General features: G+C 44.3%; 1 protein-coding gene across 1 annotated transcript; it reads right to left on the bottom strand.

The window, feature by feature from the left end:
* Nucleotides 1–193: 193 nt before the first annotated feature.
* Nucleotides 194–14,203, bottom strand: RAC1 (Rac family small GTPase 1). Its single transcript, XM_063171872.1, has 6 exons — nucleotides 14,046–14,203; nucleotides 7,897–7,968; nucleotides 6,488–6,605; nucleotides 2,737–2,799; nucleotides 1,885–2,044; nucleotides 194–1,738 (listed from the first exon to the last, which is right to left on the bottom strand). Exons 1-6 carry the CDS (start codon nucleotides 14,078–14,080, stop codon nucleotides 1,608–1,610), a joined length of 579 nt encoding a protein of 192 aa, XP_063027942.1. The 5' UTR covers nucleotides 14,081–14,203; the 3' UTR covers nucleotides 194–1,607.
* Between the last annotated feature and the right edge of the window lie 3,967 nt (nucleotides 14,204–18,170).

The raw sequence follows: 18,170 nt of genomic DNA, 5'->3' as shown, positions 1-18,170 counted from the left end.
GGGCAAGGGCTCTGCAGAGCTGCTGCCAAGTGCTGGGTTCAGTTTGGGTTCCCAGGGGAGCTCTGCCAGCCTGGGCTTTGCACACTGGCCCTGAGCAGACACGTGCACACAGGGCTGCTGGCACGGAACAGGAATGTGTGCTCAGAGTGGCACAGAATGAGACCCTGGCCCAGAAACTCAAACAGCACCACACTTATGATTCAAGGATTTATTAAGTAATACATGCAAAACATACTGCCAATTGCATTAGCAAAAGATCAATGTAAAAACTTCACAATTTTGCAACTTTAATTTTTAAATTTTGCTTTAGTGGTTGAAAGGGTGTAGGTCAACATCCTATTCCTGCCACTTTGGAAGGTACAGAACATGAGCACTAAGTACAGAACCTCACTGTTACCGGTACGCGATCGCTGCTGCACACGGAGTGACGGAAAGAACACTTGGCTGCGTTAGTCATGTTACACTGGGGGCCTTGCAAACAGTGATGGCTGAAAGGTTTGTCAGTTACAGAGGTTTCAAATATAAAAATTACTAAAATGTGTAAAGCTGCTTCACATGATTTTTACACCTAGTTAATAGACTAAAAGCTCCTCAGAAAGCATAACTTACTGGGTCAGAAATAACAGGAAAATGAGGATATGCTTGAACATTCTACTCTAAAAAAAAAAAGAGAAAAAAAAGCAAATTTCTATCAGAAGGTTTTAAAATACAACTTATATTGCTCAATAAGAAGAGATTCTACAAGAAAAGCATTTACTACATAAAAGTGGGAATGACTGATTCAGAATTGTACCTACCATGAATGCCCTACTTGAAATTCAAAGGAATTTACCCATGAACATCAACCTCTCTCCACTACTGCACCTCTGGGAAAATGGTTGCTGAGCTACTCTGGCAGTGTAGTGTAAGTCAGCTGTACAGTGTCAAAATACTGTCTGGCACTAGCTCCTGATCCAACCCAATACTCCATTCATTCATCACAATACAATGCTGTCAAAAGGACTAGATACACTTCAGTAAGAATAGTTAATTTTCCAATCACAGCAGCAAGAACTAGATTGCAACCAAGCCCTTACCAATGGTAAAGCATTTACACTGTGACTCAGGCGTGGCAGTCATTGCCAGAGATGGGTGCTGGATGCACCACAGGCAACGGCTGTGCTGGGAAAACAGTTCAGAATAAAACACATTAGAGCACAATGTTCTGCTAATTCCCCGGAACTGTTACTTACTGTGAAAAACTAGAAAGAGATTTTGCATTTCCTACCAGAAATTAGAGTCATTTTCAAGAAGAATCTTTAAAAAACAGTTTAGTCCTTAGTGTTTGTAGCACAACAACGCGATTTAGTTCAGCAGATAGTTTGGCAACATTTAATTGAGCAAGAAGAGGATTTTAAAAATAAGGCTTTACATAGGTGTATCTTTTCAAGAGTTTGCTCTTAGAAGGATGCAAGGTAAGGGTCATACTTTAAACAAATGAAACCATGAAATTGTCAATTGGTTGAAGAATTGATGGAAGAGAACTAATTTATAACAGAAAAAATTGGCATGTGAATGCTCCATTGTTCGAGCAAAGCACAGGGTCGATGGGCTGGGGGAGGGTGAGTTTACAGCAGCAGACATTTTCTCTTCCTCTTCTTTACAGGAGGGGGGCACAGCACTGCTCGGATGGCTTCATCAAACACTGTCTTGAGGCCTCGCTGCGTAAGCGCCGAGCACTCGAGATATTTCACTGCGCCTGGGGGAAGCACACTCAGTTACAGAGCAGCCCTGCACTGCTCCCAGCTGGCTGCACAACCAAAGCCAGGCGTGCCATTTAACTGAGGTACAAGCTCTTCACAAACACAGCCCAGATCAGCCACCAGTCCCCCCCCGGTGCCATACCGATCTCTTTTGCCATGGCAAGGCCCTGTGGGTACGTGATGGGCGTCAGCTTCTTCTCCTTCAGCTTCTCAATGGTGTCCTTGTCATCCCGCAGGTCCAGCTTGGTGCCCACGAGGATGATGGGGGTGTTGGGACAGTGGTGCCGCACCTCAGGGTACCACTGAAAAACACAAACCAACAATGGGGTCTCGTGTGGGGGCCGAGTTCCCTGGAGGCCCTGGAACATCATGGCTGAGAGCTCCCAGGCCTTCACTGTGGGTCAGAGCAGAGGGAGCACCAGATCCCATCAGGGCAGGATCAGAAAAGGGCCCAGCCCTGTTAGTGAAGCCAACAGCTATTCCCATGTACTTTAAAGTGTTGCCCATTAAGGGCTGTATTTCCCTCACACACCAGAAATGCCCTGACCTGCCCTTGCCCACAGAGACACCTCCTTGTGCAGCTGAGTTGTCTGAGGACATGGAACAGTCCCAGTCACAGAGCACGTGCAGAAGGATGGCTGATGCAAGGAACAAGTGCTATCAACCTAATTTTTACATACATTTGTTTTAAAACTCTTTTTTTTCAAACTGTACTAAAAGGAAAGCTCCTGTTTGTGATCTCAGCACCTTGCTGGCTGAACACTTAAATTACTGTTATCAATGCATCAAGGAACAATTCGTACTGAAGTGTTCATGTGCCTCAACTTCCATGACTCACAAGTTAGACAAATGGATTTCTGCTTTTCCAAACTGCATTTCATGGGGCCTGTGGGAAAAACAATTAAAAAGAAGCACCTAATATTTTCCAAGCTCTGCTGTAATGTGAACAGTATGAAGAACATTCAGAGATGGAACAGAACCAGCTCGTCCTTACCTTAGCACGGACATTTTCAAAGGAAGCTGGGCTCACGAGGGAAAAGCAGATTAAGAAGACATCCTACAAAACAAGGTGACAGAGTCAGCCCAACAGAGAAGCCACTGTAGAGTGCCATGAACAGGCCAATATCATCGCTATCTCCATGATGTGCCAGCTCTACCACACTTGCAAAAGGCAAGGTCAGCAATACAGTTGCACACAATAATCAGAGGCAGCTTTCCCAGTGGGAAATCCATTCCCAGGCAGCTACAAGCAGCCAGAGAGAAAGGGGGAAAATAACAAATAGATTGCAGTCAAATTTATAATCAGCTATTGCAGTAGGCAGCAAGTAGGACACTAATAATGCCTTTCTAGGGTTTTTCCCTCTAAATGTCATTTCTTTTCTATAGACCTCATCAGCATAGGATGTTGCAAATACACAACTCTAAAGCAATCTTAAATTGCAAAGGCCAATTTCAACGGTGTGAAATTAAAAAAAAAATTTACACAAGAATTTCCACAATTACTGCTTCCATACCCAAATCTAAAGCAACTTGTTGAACTTCTTATAGAACCTCACTCCTACTGAATGCCAGTGAAAAAAAGATTTAGAACTTTTCTATAACCAAATTAGGATTGAAAAGGGCATTAAAAATCTCAAAGTTCTTCCCTTTCTATATAATGAGAAAGCAGGAAAAAAAAGGGTATTTTTAGGGATCTTGCTTTTCAACTGAAGGCAAAAGGATTCTAAGTAAGAGCAGGTAAAACCATTTCAGAGCATGTGTTGATAGTAACCACAGGAGACAATTCAGGTTTCACAGATGACACCTTCCAGGTCTGCAGGCATTCAGAATAACCCAAATTTCCTCCATCTGTGTTGATGTAAACTTGCTGTATGACCCAAAACTCAGCAGGTGTCTCCCAAACAAGGCCAACTCTCCCCAGCCTACCTCTGCATCCGTACTTATTGCAGTACCAAACGTGCTACAGAATCAGGCAGTGCAGTGTTAGTTGATTGTGCTGCATTTCAAGGCATTTGTTAGGTCAGCAGCTGACATCTCACTGCTAAGCACTTGCAACCCAGTTGTTCATGCATCACCCCAAGTTTCCGTAGCAGCGTCCCAGAAGAAGAAAGAAACAACATCAAATCATGTGATACTATGGCCACTACTTCTGTTTTCCAATTCTGCTGCTTTGTGGGGACTCAAGGGCTGCACTTGAGGAGATTTTCTCCTCCACAAGCTCCAGAGAGCTCCAAAGAGATTTGGGGTAACCACAAGGAATTACTGGAAGATCTCAGGTGTCTTGCACACTAGTAGGAAACGCTATTTGTTTTCAAGAAAATATTTAATCTTAGCAACTCATACAAATTTGGTAACAGATTTCTCAGATCTAGCAATTTGATAGTTCCAAGAAAGTATTTGTTCAAAAAATAGGGGCCAATTTATCACTATCATAGGCAAGACAAGATGACAGAACTTGGAACTGAAGTTTATTTAAAGTTTTACATACGGCAATAGGTTGATCTGTCAGACTGGAAGATATATTCTTACCATTGCTTCCTCCAACCTAATAACAGCAGGAGATAAAGTTACTCCTCAAATGGACTTAAGGGAAAATGTTTTCAGTCAGCAATTTCTGCTCACAGATATTCTCAAGGAGGATTTTCTTCTTAAGAGAGACGCTGCCCTGTAATTCAGCACAACCAGCTGCACCCAGAGCAGACACCAGCCTTCCCCAGAAACCAGTTCTGCACTGTCAGGGGAAACCTGCAAGATCAAACCTCTCCCAAAAAGCACCCAACTAACAATTTCTCTTTGCTTTGGTCTCCTGAGGAAACAGACATGACCACATTTTCTGTCCCAACTTTTTCTTTCCCCAAATATTTGGAAATAGTAGTAGATTTCACATGCATTAAGGAGAAGATATTAAATTCCTGTATATTTTAATGAATAAAATAAAAATATTAATAAGGAGAAAAAGATAAAATTAATGCCTCACTGTGAAGTTACCAGCTGTTAACTGCTGGGTCACTGATCTCAGCACACACTGCCCAAGGAACCAACACCTGCTGCTCTCACCTTGCCCAAAACATCCTTCAGGGGCACAAACAGGGAAAGGAGGGCCATGAGAACATGCAAGGGCTGAGTTTTAAATAGCACACTGAAGGAAAAGAGAGGCTGAACACAGATCCTAAAAAAAGCCAGGTTTCGTCAGCACCACTGTTCTCTTCCTCTGTGCTTTTTCTTAGTTGTGTGGGGGTGATGAATCTTTGATACTGCACAAGTCTGAAATCTGAATCTTCACAAGAACGACTTACAGCCTCATTTCATTTTCTGCTGCAAAAAACCCCTCCAAATAACTGAAAGTACTCCAAATATAACTGTACTGAGCAGTTATACATCCTTGCCCAGACAACACCTTTTCCCTAGGATGCTTAGACAAGGAATTATTTTGCAGTCTACCAGAAAGCCACAGTTACCTTGGCAGGCTGAAGACATTTATGTGCATTCTGTCCCTTTGTCACAGACATTCTGTTCCTACTAAAGATCTTTCAATATACCTTCTTCTAAGTTTTAGAAAATATTTTTATGATGTTAAGCAAAACTGAAGTTTTAAGTGTCCTATAAATATCTAAGTATTAGAGAAAACCAGTTTTCCATTGTCTCTCCTAAAACAGACAGGTATTTCTGACATTTCTATTATAGTTGCCCACAACTGGCAAATTCATATCAATTTTGTGTATCATAACTGATGGGGAAGCCTAATGACTGTAAGTTAGTGAGCAGTGAATTAAGGAAAGATTACTGAAAATAGCACCAGAGTTCCTTAAATAAGATTCACATTATTCAAGAGCAGTTATGCTGTGGAGTGAAACAATTTTGCATTTTACATTACTAGCATTTCACATATATTTGACAGTCAACATCAAGAGTAATCAGTGCCCAAAAAACCCTGCAAGTTACCCTTTCTTTAGTTCTAGCACAGCTCCACCAGGTAAAAGGCACTGCTGTAAAGAGATTACAAAACCACCTTTACAAAGATTAGCTGTAGCTGAAGTCACACTGGAAAGAGAAAGCAGATCACTTCAGTGTTTTCCTTGCCCAGGGAGAGATGCAGGATGCAGGCAGGACTTTCCCAGTTTGACACAGGGAGGACAGAGGCACATTTGTATCGATGTCACAGCACAGCTACAGCGAGCAGTGAAATAACCACGGGCTCGAGTACACTGCAAAGCTGGGACACCGCAGCCTCTGTCAATAGCAATAATCTCTTCATTCAGTGCTGCCTCTTTCACATGTAGAACATCTTCACACAGACTAAACAATATCAAGTGCTTAGCAGTGACAGTGTCAGGTTGCAGCCAAACATGGCCTAAAACCAAAAACAAACCCTGCCTCTGGCAGGCATGCTAACCTGACAATCAACGGACTAGCTGAGGGGACTATGCACCGAGGTTTTTGAGCTGGTTTCATTGTGGTTTTTTTTTATTTTAAATCAAGCCTTCTAGACAATTCTGTGGCTGCAACTACACAAAACCCAGCAAGTACCAGTGCACACAAATACACAGGGCATGCAAATTTTAACTTTTTTACAACTGCACACACCCCAGAGATTATAAATGACACCTTCAGCACAAGAAATGAAAAAGGGTCAACCTTACTAATAAATAAAACTCCAGGTGTGACAATGTTGGCCTTGTTCAAACAGAAAAATGCTTTTATGTTCTACCAGGCTGAGTGCTCTGGAGTCAGCCTGCAGCTCTTACTGTTTGCGGGTAGGAGAGTGGACGTAGTCTGTCATAGTCCTCCTGTCCAGCTGTGTCCCACAAACCCAGGTTGACTGGTTTTCCATCAACCATTACATTGGCAGAGTAGTTGTCAAAACTAAAATAAAAACAAAGAGAGAGTTAGCTGCATTAGCTTGCAGGAAAATAAGGCACCCAAGGATTTTTCCCTCACAGAGGGAAAACTGGGGAACATTTTCATTGCATCCATCAGCTCCCCAGAGACTGTAAAGTTGTTCTTTAAATAACAAGCGTGACATTGAGTAATGGAATAAAAAGTTCCACACAACAGACTTGGTCCAGTCTGAGCAGAAGTGATCTGTCATGGCTCTTCCAAAGGAGTGTTAATCCCAGTGAGTACAGAAAGCAGGTGATGTACTTAGCAAGCACTTTCCAGTCTTAGTGGGACATTCAGCAAGTTAATCTGTCTCATGGTGGGAGATTCAGAACAGAAGATACAGGAGCAACAACCAAGAAATCCTTCATGACAACAGTAGGTAAGAAAAAAGCTAATTAATCCTGCTAATCAAAACCCCCTCCAGTGAAATATCAAAGCTCATAACCAGGGGCCAGTGGAGGCATCGTTTTTATCTCATCACTGCTGTGGGTGCAAAGGTTTTAAATTCACTGGGAACACAAGACACTGTAATGCAAAAACTCGAATTTAAGACCAAAAAAGAGGAAACAGCAGTAACTAAGGCAACAAGGCCTTGGACAGGTAACAAAAGTAATTTATAAACCTCATTAGAATGCATTGTGTTGTCTGAAAAAACTCATCAATACTTCAGAGAGCAGCACAGCCAGATGAAAACACAGAGACATCTGAAAAGGGCAAAGAAGCTGTACGTGTATAAAGCACACCCAACAGGCCCTGGAAAAGAGAACTGCACTAATACTGATACTGACAAATCCTTATGTGAATGAAAAAGGGAAGCACCAGAATAAATGAGTCTCCACAGTCTGGCCTGAGGAGCCAAAAAGCCGTGGCTGCCTTGGCACAGGATTGGCAGTAGCACAAAAAGTGGAAGGAACAAATAAACAAAAAATCACCAGCCATGTAAGACAACTATTTCTGACTATGATAGAATGTTTTACAAGCTGTTCAGCCTTGGGACTGCTTATTATGAATGACATTAGAGACAGAAACACATTATTTTGGAAGAGAACAACCTCTGGTAAAATGTTAGCAAATGTTAATCCCGAATCAGCCAGGCCAGAGGGCACAGAGAGCCAAAGCTGAGGGACCATCAGCAGGCACGGGTGTGACTGTGCCACAGTGACAGCTCAGAGGGCTCCTCACCAAACCAAACAATTCACTTAAGGAATCTGGAATGGCAGCAGGCACTGAGAAGCTGACAGGAATGAGTTCTTTGGATTTCACAAGTACTTACACCGTGGGTATGTACTCTCCAGGAAATGCATTGGTTGTGTAACTGATGAGTAGGCATGTTTTACCTACAGCACTGCAAAGAAAGAAAGTTCACATGTAAAACACATTCATCTTGAATAACAAGAAATAATATTCCTGGAGGGGGAAGAAGACTAATTACATCCAGACACCCAAGGACAACTGAACATCTCCAGTCACTACTGTGCAGGAAAACAGCTGACAGACTGCAGCTTTAAAATTACTGGCAATGAAAACACACCTACTATAAACATCCATTTTGTGAAGTGATAAATTACCAAATTTTGTTTATTTTTAATCACAAAAACCCCCCAAAAATCCACATGAATTAATTAGACCACTAATATCTCCTAGTCATCTGACTGAATACTCAGAAAAATGGCCTTCTTCCAACCCTCTGAAATTATAAAGAAACTGAGAAGTACTTCCAGATACTCTTATACAATTCCAAAACTCTTATCTTTTCCAGAAAATTGTATACTTGCATAAGTGAAGTTAAAGAAAGCTTGAAAAGTATTATTTCTCAACACATCATTACTTTGGAATATTTAAGGAATGAATACAAATGATAACTCTCATATTATTTACTGCTATTACAAAGTGACTCCCCACATGTTTTCACCCACTACTCAAACATTTCATAAACTGATTTATAGATAAATTACATTCCAGGATTGGAACACTTGGAACAGCAAACCTCTTCCTACTGATCTAATTCACCAGAGCCTCAAATGGGGGCAGGACAAGGCTCTGTTCCAGGATTCCTTCAAAACTCTGGCAGCCAGCTCCTGCCCTCTCTACCCTCCCCCCACATCTTATCTGGAGTCAAACACTGATTAATGACAGCATTCAATTTTTGTTACAGTTTCAATTATTGTTGGAAAACTTCAAACTGGGCCTTATTTCTCTTTTTAAAATAGTATCTGCAAAGAGTGTGACACTGCAGACTGGTTGCCTTGCAGTGCACAATCCTTTGACCCTGTGAGGGATTCCAGGGATGCTGCCAGACATCCCGATCCCCCTTCCTGCTCTGGCCAGGGAAAACTGCATTGTCTTGCAGATGTTTTATCACCACAGCGATCTGCTCGAAGCCACTCAGCAGTAACTCTGAAACCTTGCTGCACCTACACGTAATGGTGTCATTAGGATGAGGTTTGACTCATGAGCCTCCTGAACTAAATCCTTCACCAGTCAATTTGAGTTTGTCATATCCATAAGTCACGGCTCAACCTCCAACTAAAGTCTCTCCATTCAGCTTGAAGCAGCTCCTCACAGCACCAGCCCAAGAAGGTATTTGACAGCAGCCTCTGACATCACCTGAAATGCCTGAGCTACTGAAGAGACTTCAGCATGCAAAATTATTTGGGATTTTGTTCCACACACTCATTTTTAATTGTAATTTGCCGTATGTTTCTTAGTTAATACCTGCCCTAACACCCCATCTGCTGCAACTCTGATCATTCCAGGCAGTTTTCCACCTTGGTTTTCTCATCTGCTTCTAAGACACCAGCTCCCACAGTCTGAGGGTTTTTTCCTTTCAACACACATTCTCTTTACCAAGCTATAATGGCATCATGAAGGGAGGCATTTAATTCTGCACTCATTAAGTACAATCTCTGAACATTCTCTCGTTGTAAAAGGTCTGAGATACACTTGTGCTCAAAAGTAGATGGATTTGCCATTAAAAAAAAAGTTGTGTGGGAAACCATGAAGGAGAGTTCACCACACAGATACCTGTTTAACAGCTGTCAGAGAGGAGATCCCATCTTAGCTCCTGAACCAACTCTAACAAGCCAGAACAGGGAGTTAAGCAAAGTTATTCCTCCCCCATAAGGACAACTTGCTATTTTAGCTGCCTGCTGATGAGCTGATCAGTTGGGATGTGCTGCTGAGCTGCTCTCACACCACAGCCGGCTGTGCTGGGCCAGCTCACAAGGACAGGTGGGAAAAGCCTCAGGATCCCGAGCTGAGAGCAGCCAAATGTTCTGGGAAACCTCTCAGGGCACAGAGACAACACCTCCTCACGCCTCTGGAACCTGTCTGGGCTGACACTGCAGCTCCCAGTAAGGTCATTACAGGTAATTTGAGCTTCCAACAAATTAATGTTGAACTCAACGTGTTCAGCAGCAGATCAAGAACCATTCTGTGCATCCAGGCTCCTGCGCCTGCCTTGCACTGGAACTCCCCAGTCTGCCCTGGCTAATCAGAACAGCACAGGAAGGTGGTGAGAGATTTCATTCCAAGTTCAGAAGTGCCTGTAGTGTGCTTCTGCAGCACCAATCAGCCAGAGCCATTGAAACAAGAAAAAACACGTTCAACAGCCCCATTTCAGATGTACTCCAACCAGGTTTCCTGCCTTCCTTGCCTTCTGGCTCACTGCCACACGAATCAGATCATTATGGTCACCAGTCTTAAAAATAAACACTAATGCCTACCTTTATAAAGTACATCCTCTAAGTGCTTTATCAACTTTTTTAGACTACTAATTTCTGTAATAAAGCACTCCCCTAAAGAGAATTCCAACTGTTTGGCAAAGTTTAAATCCTTACACATAAAGGCTGAGACTAAGAATCTAAAATAACACCAAGATTAGTCATAAGATTTCTAGCAACTACTTAATCACAGCTCTGTCCACCCACTATTACATAAATGAAACTAGCAACACTTGACTGTCATTAAAAACATGGCCTGCAGAAATCCAGCTTTAAATGCTTAACAAAACTCTCTTAACAAAAGACAGCACTGAGTCCCTTTCTGATTCTGAGTAGCACCCAGGAATCAATGCATTAGCACATATGTTTAACCCCATATAACCACATATGTTTTGTTCTTGGGAATTAATACATATCTTCTCTTTATTTAAGCTAACAAGTTTTATGAAATTCCCCCACTGCAGCAGAGCTCCCCGGAGCCATGTTTTACCTGCACACAGGGGGTAACCTTCATAAAAGGCTTTGCTTGTGCCATTTCTTTCTGTCTCTGAAGACATGACCTGCCCCTGCGGCAGACAGGATGCCCAGTCTGTGCTCAGACGCTGAGGAGCAGCTGAGATTTCCCGAGTACCACCCTGGGATCAAGAGTTCAGGGCTCTGCTGCCGGAGGTTCAGCTCCACACGGCTCCCAGATAAGCTCCATTACTCAACGTGCCACACCCTCTCCCAAATACGCTCTTCAGTACTTAGAAAACTGCTTTTGAAAGAACTTTTTCAGTAACACAAGTTACCAAATTTCAAGTCACTGCACTTTCTCCAGATGGCACGGGAGGGATCTGAGGTGCTCAGTGTCTCACACAAACACTGCACTGAACTCAGTGAGAAGCCAATTACTGTACACGTCCCTCCCCTTCTCTCCAGCCATCAAAGCAAATACACACCAAAAAAGCACAGCTTTAGCAGACAAAGGCCTCAGATCAAGCAGAACTCCAAACAAGAACTCCTAAATTACTGCTCTTACAGCATTTCCACAATTAAAAAATGCCTGCAACAAAAGAGCACGAAGTGTGACAACTTCTGTGGCACCGAGCAATTGGTAATTTCTCCAAACACAGAACTTCTCCCAACGTTACACAACATCACTGGAGGTTTTGTACCACTGAACAGCTGCCTTTCTGGAGTGAAAACAAAAGCTGCTAAAAATAACTTCCACCAATGCTTTTTCTCCAGTGTCAATCAACAGCAACTCCTGCAGTTCCTCCAGGGGCTGCTCCTCATCTGTCCTGCACATTCCTCCTGCCCTCTACACGACAGCTCAAAGCAACAGTTGGCATTGATTTCCCCCAAACAATCCCCACAGCAAAATAAAAAGAAACAGGGGGAAATGTGATAGCCCAAAATAGCACACATGCCACACTTTCCTAGTCAAGTTAGTTGTCCGAACATGCACTAGTCAAAACTCTAAGAACAAAAAGTGACTTACATATGAGAAACAGCCTACCCATTAACAAATTAGAAAAATAACCACAGGTACTTCTAAAGCTTTGTTTATTTTTGTTCCTAGCAAATCTTTGTGGAGGATAGGTAAAACAATACCCAAATTTTATATGACATAAGCAAATCTTTAACCTGCATTGTTTTACAGGAACACTAAAACTCTGGCCTTATCTAAGCCAAACAAGACGTTTCCTAGAATACCTGCAATGCTGGAGCTCTTAAGCAGCAACACCACAGAAAGACAAATAGTTAAATGTGTTTTAAAAACAGTGAACAGGGAATGACCAAAAATGAGCTACAGTACCTGAAAAGAACCTTAAGAAAGATTTGTTTCTAACTAAAGAGGAAGGACAATAAATTAAACTACTGTATTTTGTTCACACGTAAGTACAAAAGTCAGGTAGAACTACACCACCCACATTTCCAAGACAGAGAAAACAGAAGTGCTGGGAAGAAGGATGGTTTATAAAGGAAATGACCCAAAGAACTGTTCTGTTGAATCAATTACTGAACATTCTACAGCTGGTTTGTGCTGAGTTCTCACTTCTAGAGGAGGAAGTAGACTGAACCTTATCCCCACCCAAACATGATGCATCACATTTATTTATTTATTTACAGCATTGTGAATACAGAGTTCAGATGAATTTTTAAAAAACCAAACACATATATGTATATATATATATATATGTATATTAGAAAAGCAATTTTGTTGGGTTTAAATTCAATATCAGCAAAAGAGCAGTCCACAGTTATCCTATCTGGCATCAAAGAATTACACTACTATGACAATGATTTATTGAGATGCCACTTTCATGTTCATATAGCTCCAAATCATACAGAGTGATACAGAACAAATTGGGCACACTGTAAGGTTTAACTTTCAGCCATACTCTGCTGCCTTTTTAGGGATTCTACAACCCCCCAAAACACAGACAACTTCAAAAATAAGGCACCACGTGAAATTACAGACCACTGTACTGAGTCCATTTAGCTACACTTCACTCCTCTGTAATCTACAGAAGTTTGCTGTGATACCAATTATGCTCAGTCTACACTAGGATTTTTGTTTCTCCTTAAAGAAAAAAAAAAAAACAACTCAAACTGCATAAGACAAGTCTTGTTTTCCAGCTGGACTGGGATGTTCCCCTGAGCTCTGACATGCAGGAAGAGAGAGAATCCCTCTGAGCTGAGCAGAACAGAATTGTGGAGAATATTCAAAAATACCAAATACAAACTCTTTTCTCAATTCCAGCACTCCTCACAGTGAAATCCAATTGCTAAACTTATGAGTTAATTCTAAAAAGCATCCCCAACTTGTTTCACATATAAGTAACACCATATTAAGATACTGAAGGTGTAACCACTCTTTACAGACAAGTATATCATTAACTATTTGTATTTCAAGGGCCTATCATTCTCCTTTAGACAGGAGCCTTACAAGACCAGATGTCTGCAGGCAAAAAATCAGTGTCTGCCCAAAAGCATTTATGATCTGCACAGAGTTGAGCCCATTTCACTCAGTTTTACTGCAAAAGTCAGACGTCAAAAATCAAGATCTTAAAAGGCAGAAAGTTTGTTACTTTCACAAAAAATTATTTCAAATCAATATTCATTTTCGCATATAATTAAAACCACAGTAATTATTTTAATACACTTGGACTACTTCGGTGATGAAAGAAGCCCAGCAAGCAGTGGCAGTGCAGGGACGCGGCCCGGCCTGCCCAGCACACCCTGTTCATCCACGGCGGCCGCTCCTGCCCGCACCAAGGCGAAACCCTCGGCCACCAGCACGGCCCGGCCCGGAGCACCGGCCCCAGGGCGATGCGGGCTCGGCCCGGAGACGCGCCCGGCCCGCGGACCCCGCACACCCCGGCCCCGCCGTGCCGCGCTCCCCTCCCCGCCCGGCAGCAGCAGCAGCAGCAGCAGCAGGAAGCCGCGGCCGCCACCCACCCGCCCCCGGCCGCCCGCCCGCCCGCCCGCCACAGCCCCGGCCCCGGCCCCGGCTCGGCACCGGCCCCGGCTCGGCTCCGGCCCCAGCCAGCCCCGCTCCCTCAGAACAGCCGGGCCGGGCCGCGCCCGCGCCCCGCGCCGGGACTGCCCACACCCCGCGGCGGGGCCCGGGCGTGGGGCCCCGCGGCCCGACACCCCCAGGGCCGGCGGAGCGGCTGAGGGCCGGGCCCGGCTGAGGGGCCCTCGGACTTACCCGTCGCCCACCACCACACACTTGATGGCCTGCATCGGGGCTGCTGCTGAGCGGAGCAGGGAGCGGCGGCCGCCTCCGCCCTGAGCCTGGAGCAGGGACGAGGCAGCGGCACCACCCAAGGCGGGGAGGGAGAGGGCGGACTGCGGGCGCAGGAAGCGGCGCCGCGCTCACATCCGGCCGGGCCGCGCCGGGGCCGCCTCACGGGCGGTGCCTGCGCTGGGGCGGGAGCGGCCGGAGGGCCGGAGCCCCGCTCCTGGACTGGGTCAGTAGCACAGCCCGGCTCTTGATCCGTGCGTGGTGCGTTCAGGCGGAGCCGTTCTGAGCGGGAATGTCAGCGCTGGCACTGGTGGCACAAGCCCGCAACTCGGTCAGGGACAGCGGGCTGGGCATCGTCCCACAGCAGCCCCGTGGCGTGTAACAAGTCGCTCTCGAACACAGAGCTGCCTTTCACACCACCATGTATCCCGTCTGTCCCGCCTGGCACCCATCATGCAGCACCCTAATTCTCGGCATCTCTTGGAGCACGTTAATGTGTTTGCAGACGTACTGAGCACGTGTAGCTCAGCTCACCCCAACGTTCCCCCTCTGCTCCTGTGGCAGGTGCCCACTTTCCCCAGCCAGGCACCTGCCATGGGACCATCTCTCACTGTGCCACCACTGCAGAGCCAGATTGTTTTCCTTCATCCTTGGACCTTCGCGCCATCCTTCCTCCTCTCGTTATCCTGTGTGTGACGTTAATTGTGCTGGCAAGTTTTGGATCAGATCAGTGCACATCCAGCCTTCTCAAGATGGGAGAACTCAGGGACTGCCAGGTCTTACAGAGCTTTGGGTTTCCTTTTTCACTCAACCAAACCAGTTATTTCCACGAAACAGTGAAGCAGAATCAAGCAGAGCAGGTCTGATGATCCCAAGAGTCTTAATTTCTACACTTAGTTCTTGCCATAGTTCCACTTGCCAGAGCATGTCCTGGTTGGGCTGATGCACAGGAGCACTGTTCCCTCTGTTTGCGTTGCCATCTGTTCCTGGTAGGAAGTGTGGGGAGAGGACCCATGCACACACTGCTCCTGCAACGTGAGGAGGAATGAAACCACCAGCAGGGATGGTTTTCCAGTGATTTGATCACCTCTTAATTTCAGAATATTTCTAAGTTATTTTGATACCACACAATGCAACTTCATCAGTGGACAGAGCATTCCAAGACCGTTACTCCCTTTCATTTTTCTTTCATTGAGCAGAAATAATTCTCAGATATTTCCCATCAGAGAGGAAATCCTAACTACCACTATGAACCTAAAGGCTATTTTTGCAACACTTGTATGTGTGTGTTCCCTCACACAGACGGAACCTGAAATGAGTTGTCACGTAAGTTCAGTATCGTTAAAGCCAAGGTTGTGCCGCTGCCAATGGCACCGCTGTGTGCCCGCAGGAGGGAGCTGCGAGGGGAGGTGCGGGCAGGATTGCAGGAGGTGCGGGCAGGAGCAGGACTGCGGAGGTGCGGGCAGGATTGCGGAGGTGCGGGCAGGATTGCGGGCAGGATTGCGGGCAGGAGCAGGATTGCGGAGGTGCGAGCAGGAGCAGGACTGCGGAGGTGCGGGCAGGATTGCGGGAGGTGCGGGCAGGAGCAGGATTGCGGGAGGTGCGGGCAGGAGCAGGATTGCGGGAGGTGCGGGCAGGATTGCGGGAGGTGCGGGCAGGATTGCGGAGGTGCGGGCAGGAGCAGGATTGCGGGAGGTGCGGGCAGGATTGCGGGCAGGATTGCGGAGGTGCGGGCAGGAGCAGGATCAGCCCCGGGAGATGCGGGCAGGGTCACCACGGAAGGTGCGGGCAGGGTCACGGCGCTCCCGCTGCTCCCGGCTGCTGCTGTTGCTGCTGGAGCCTCCGGGACCTCAGAGATCCCGCACAGGAACAGGGCAGCACCACCAGTGTCTGACTGATGTCACACCCAGGACATGGCAAGATTCCAGGGATACATGAAACTGCTTCTGATTTTCCACCACCTATCTCTTCCTTCACCGGTTCTTTTTTTATCCAGTGTATAACACAGGGACGATTAGAGCTTTTTTTATGAAAAAGAGGCACAGCAGCATTTACAATATAATTACAAAATAGCAACAAAGACAAGGATGAAGGCTGTAGCAGGCAAAACACTTCAGCACTAATTGTTTTATGATCCTGACATGAGACAAGACTTATCTTTTTACATATGTTCTTCTCAGTGCTCATCCACCCTATTGTTTTGGGATCAATTGTTTTGCACTGTCAAAAATTACTTAAATTAAAACACAGGGCATGGTTTAAATAGGTTTTAAATTGAGAATTTTATACTGAATTTGGTGTATAATTGACAACATTAGAAAATACCTACAGAAATACTTACTGTTAGTCATTAAAAATAATATTACGGTTTGAGTAGATGATGATAATGGCAACATATTTAGACAATTTTCCTCCACACATTTGTAAATATTTATTTCCTCAAATGTTATTAAAAAAGCCTTTGGAATTTTTGAAAATTTTGCATTTGAAATCGTAGCTGATATCTCTCTTACAGTAGCTTTATTTGTCCTGGCAGACAATTGTGTATATGCTCCTTAAAATACATGAATATTATTCTATTGTGAAACATTACTATATTCCAGCTACATTTTATTTCATTCTTGCATCTTTTTTGGTTTACCTAGTATGCAGTGTGTTTGTTTTTAAAGAGAAAAAGATAACTTACATCATGCTACAAATACTCAACACTTTGCAGGTATGGATTGTCCCCTGAGAGGGAGAAGAGAGCAACATGGAATATTCTGAAACATTAGTTCAACAAAAGAAACTTATGATGAAACATAGGGCAAAGGAATGAAGTTAATAACAGACAACTTATTAGAAGAATTCTCAGTTTGATACATAGTACTGCAGTGCTGAGTTGTATACAGAATAGTTACAAATGCACCTCACAGAGGAAGAAAATGCACCTCACAGGATGGAAGAAAATAATAAATGGCAGTGAAAATAACCCATTATAAATCTTTCCATACCTCTGATAAAATCATGAATCATACAGCTGAGGCTTAGATCAGTCTTAATATTACTCCATGCTCTATCACCTTGTCTTCTCTCACCATTACAATTGCTGTTGAAAGCCTTTTTCTTAGACAACAAGAAGATATCATTATTTAAGATTGTTTGGGAAACTGCCTGAATGTGTGTATTGTGTGTGTGCTGCACTGAGGGAGGATTATTCTCCTTTGTGGATGGGGAGTGGCAGGGTAATCACACTGATGCAATACCAGAAAGTTCTACTCACCATGACACAGACTATCAACATTACAGAGACAATAATTATTGCCCCTTTTGTAGGATCTTTCATCCCCAATTATTACTGTGCTCTGCAACTGACAGCTCATGAATGAAGCCACAGAGAAGCAGAGAAGAGCCAGTGTACACTCTGTACAGGGAAACGAGCAGAACACCTGGCAGTGATTCATAGGTGTGCTCCCTTACTCACACACGACACCTCCAGCTGACAGGGGTTCTGTTCAGCTGCCTGCAGGACACAGCATGTACAATTCTGAGGGCAAAAGTAACCTTCTGTTCTTAACAATCATGGAAAAACTGGTTCAGGGTGAAAAGCTGTAACTGGAATTCACAGTCACTGGAAAAACAGGGGTTGGACTAAAGTGCAAAAGCCAATTTTATGTGAAGCAAAGGTGTGAAGGGTCAGAGGGTGGAATAAAGTTTTCAGCATATTGCACTCTTCTTTCTTTTGATAATTTCTATTAAAACCAGAAGCAAACCCCCCCAAACCTCACAAAACCAGAGAAAACTTACTGGAGAAAATGGGGTTTCCAGATGCTTTTACATCTTAAAATAGCTGACATAATTGTCTGTAAGAATTGTAATTAAGGCTTGACCCTAATTTGAGTTGGTGGCAAAAGTCAGGTATTTAATGATGTGGTATTAGGTACAGAGTAATTGGCAGAAAGAAGTCAATGTTAGACAGCAGTGAGCATCCAAAATTCCTTTCTGGACTCAAGTTCCACCTGTGGTGTTATTCACCTTTCTGGCCTGTCACTCTCTGAGCCCCTCTGCCCTCCTGTTTTTAAATCCAGACAGTGGATTTTATTCCAGCTG

Source organism: Melospiza melodia, chromosome 18 (assembly GCF_035770615.1).
Source record: "Melospiza melodia melodia isolate bMelMel2 chromosome 18, bMelMel2.pri, whole genome shotgun sequence".
NCBI lineage: Eukaryota > Metazoa > Chordata > Aves > Passeriformes > Passerellidae > Melospiza > Melospiza melodia.
Note: the sequence above shows the minus strand (reverse complement) of the source record. Positions and strands in the feature narration are given on the sequence as shown.

What these genes read in the sequence shown, in the direction of transcription:
- RAC1 (XM_063171872.1), bottom strand. Translation starts at nt 14,080, where the DNA reads ATGCAGGCCATCAAGTGTGTGGTGGTGGGCGACGG. An exon ending in GGAGAGTACATACCCACGGT is followed by an intron (nt 6,606 to 7,896) that starts GTAAGTACTTGT and finishes TTTTTATTTTAG; the next exon opens with TTTTGACAACTACTCTGCCA. An exon ending in TGCCATGGCAAAAGAGATCG is followed by an intron (nt 1,739 to 1,884) that starts GTATGGCACCGG and finishes TGCTTCCCCCAG; the next exon opens with GCGCAGTGAAATATCTCGAG.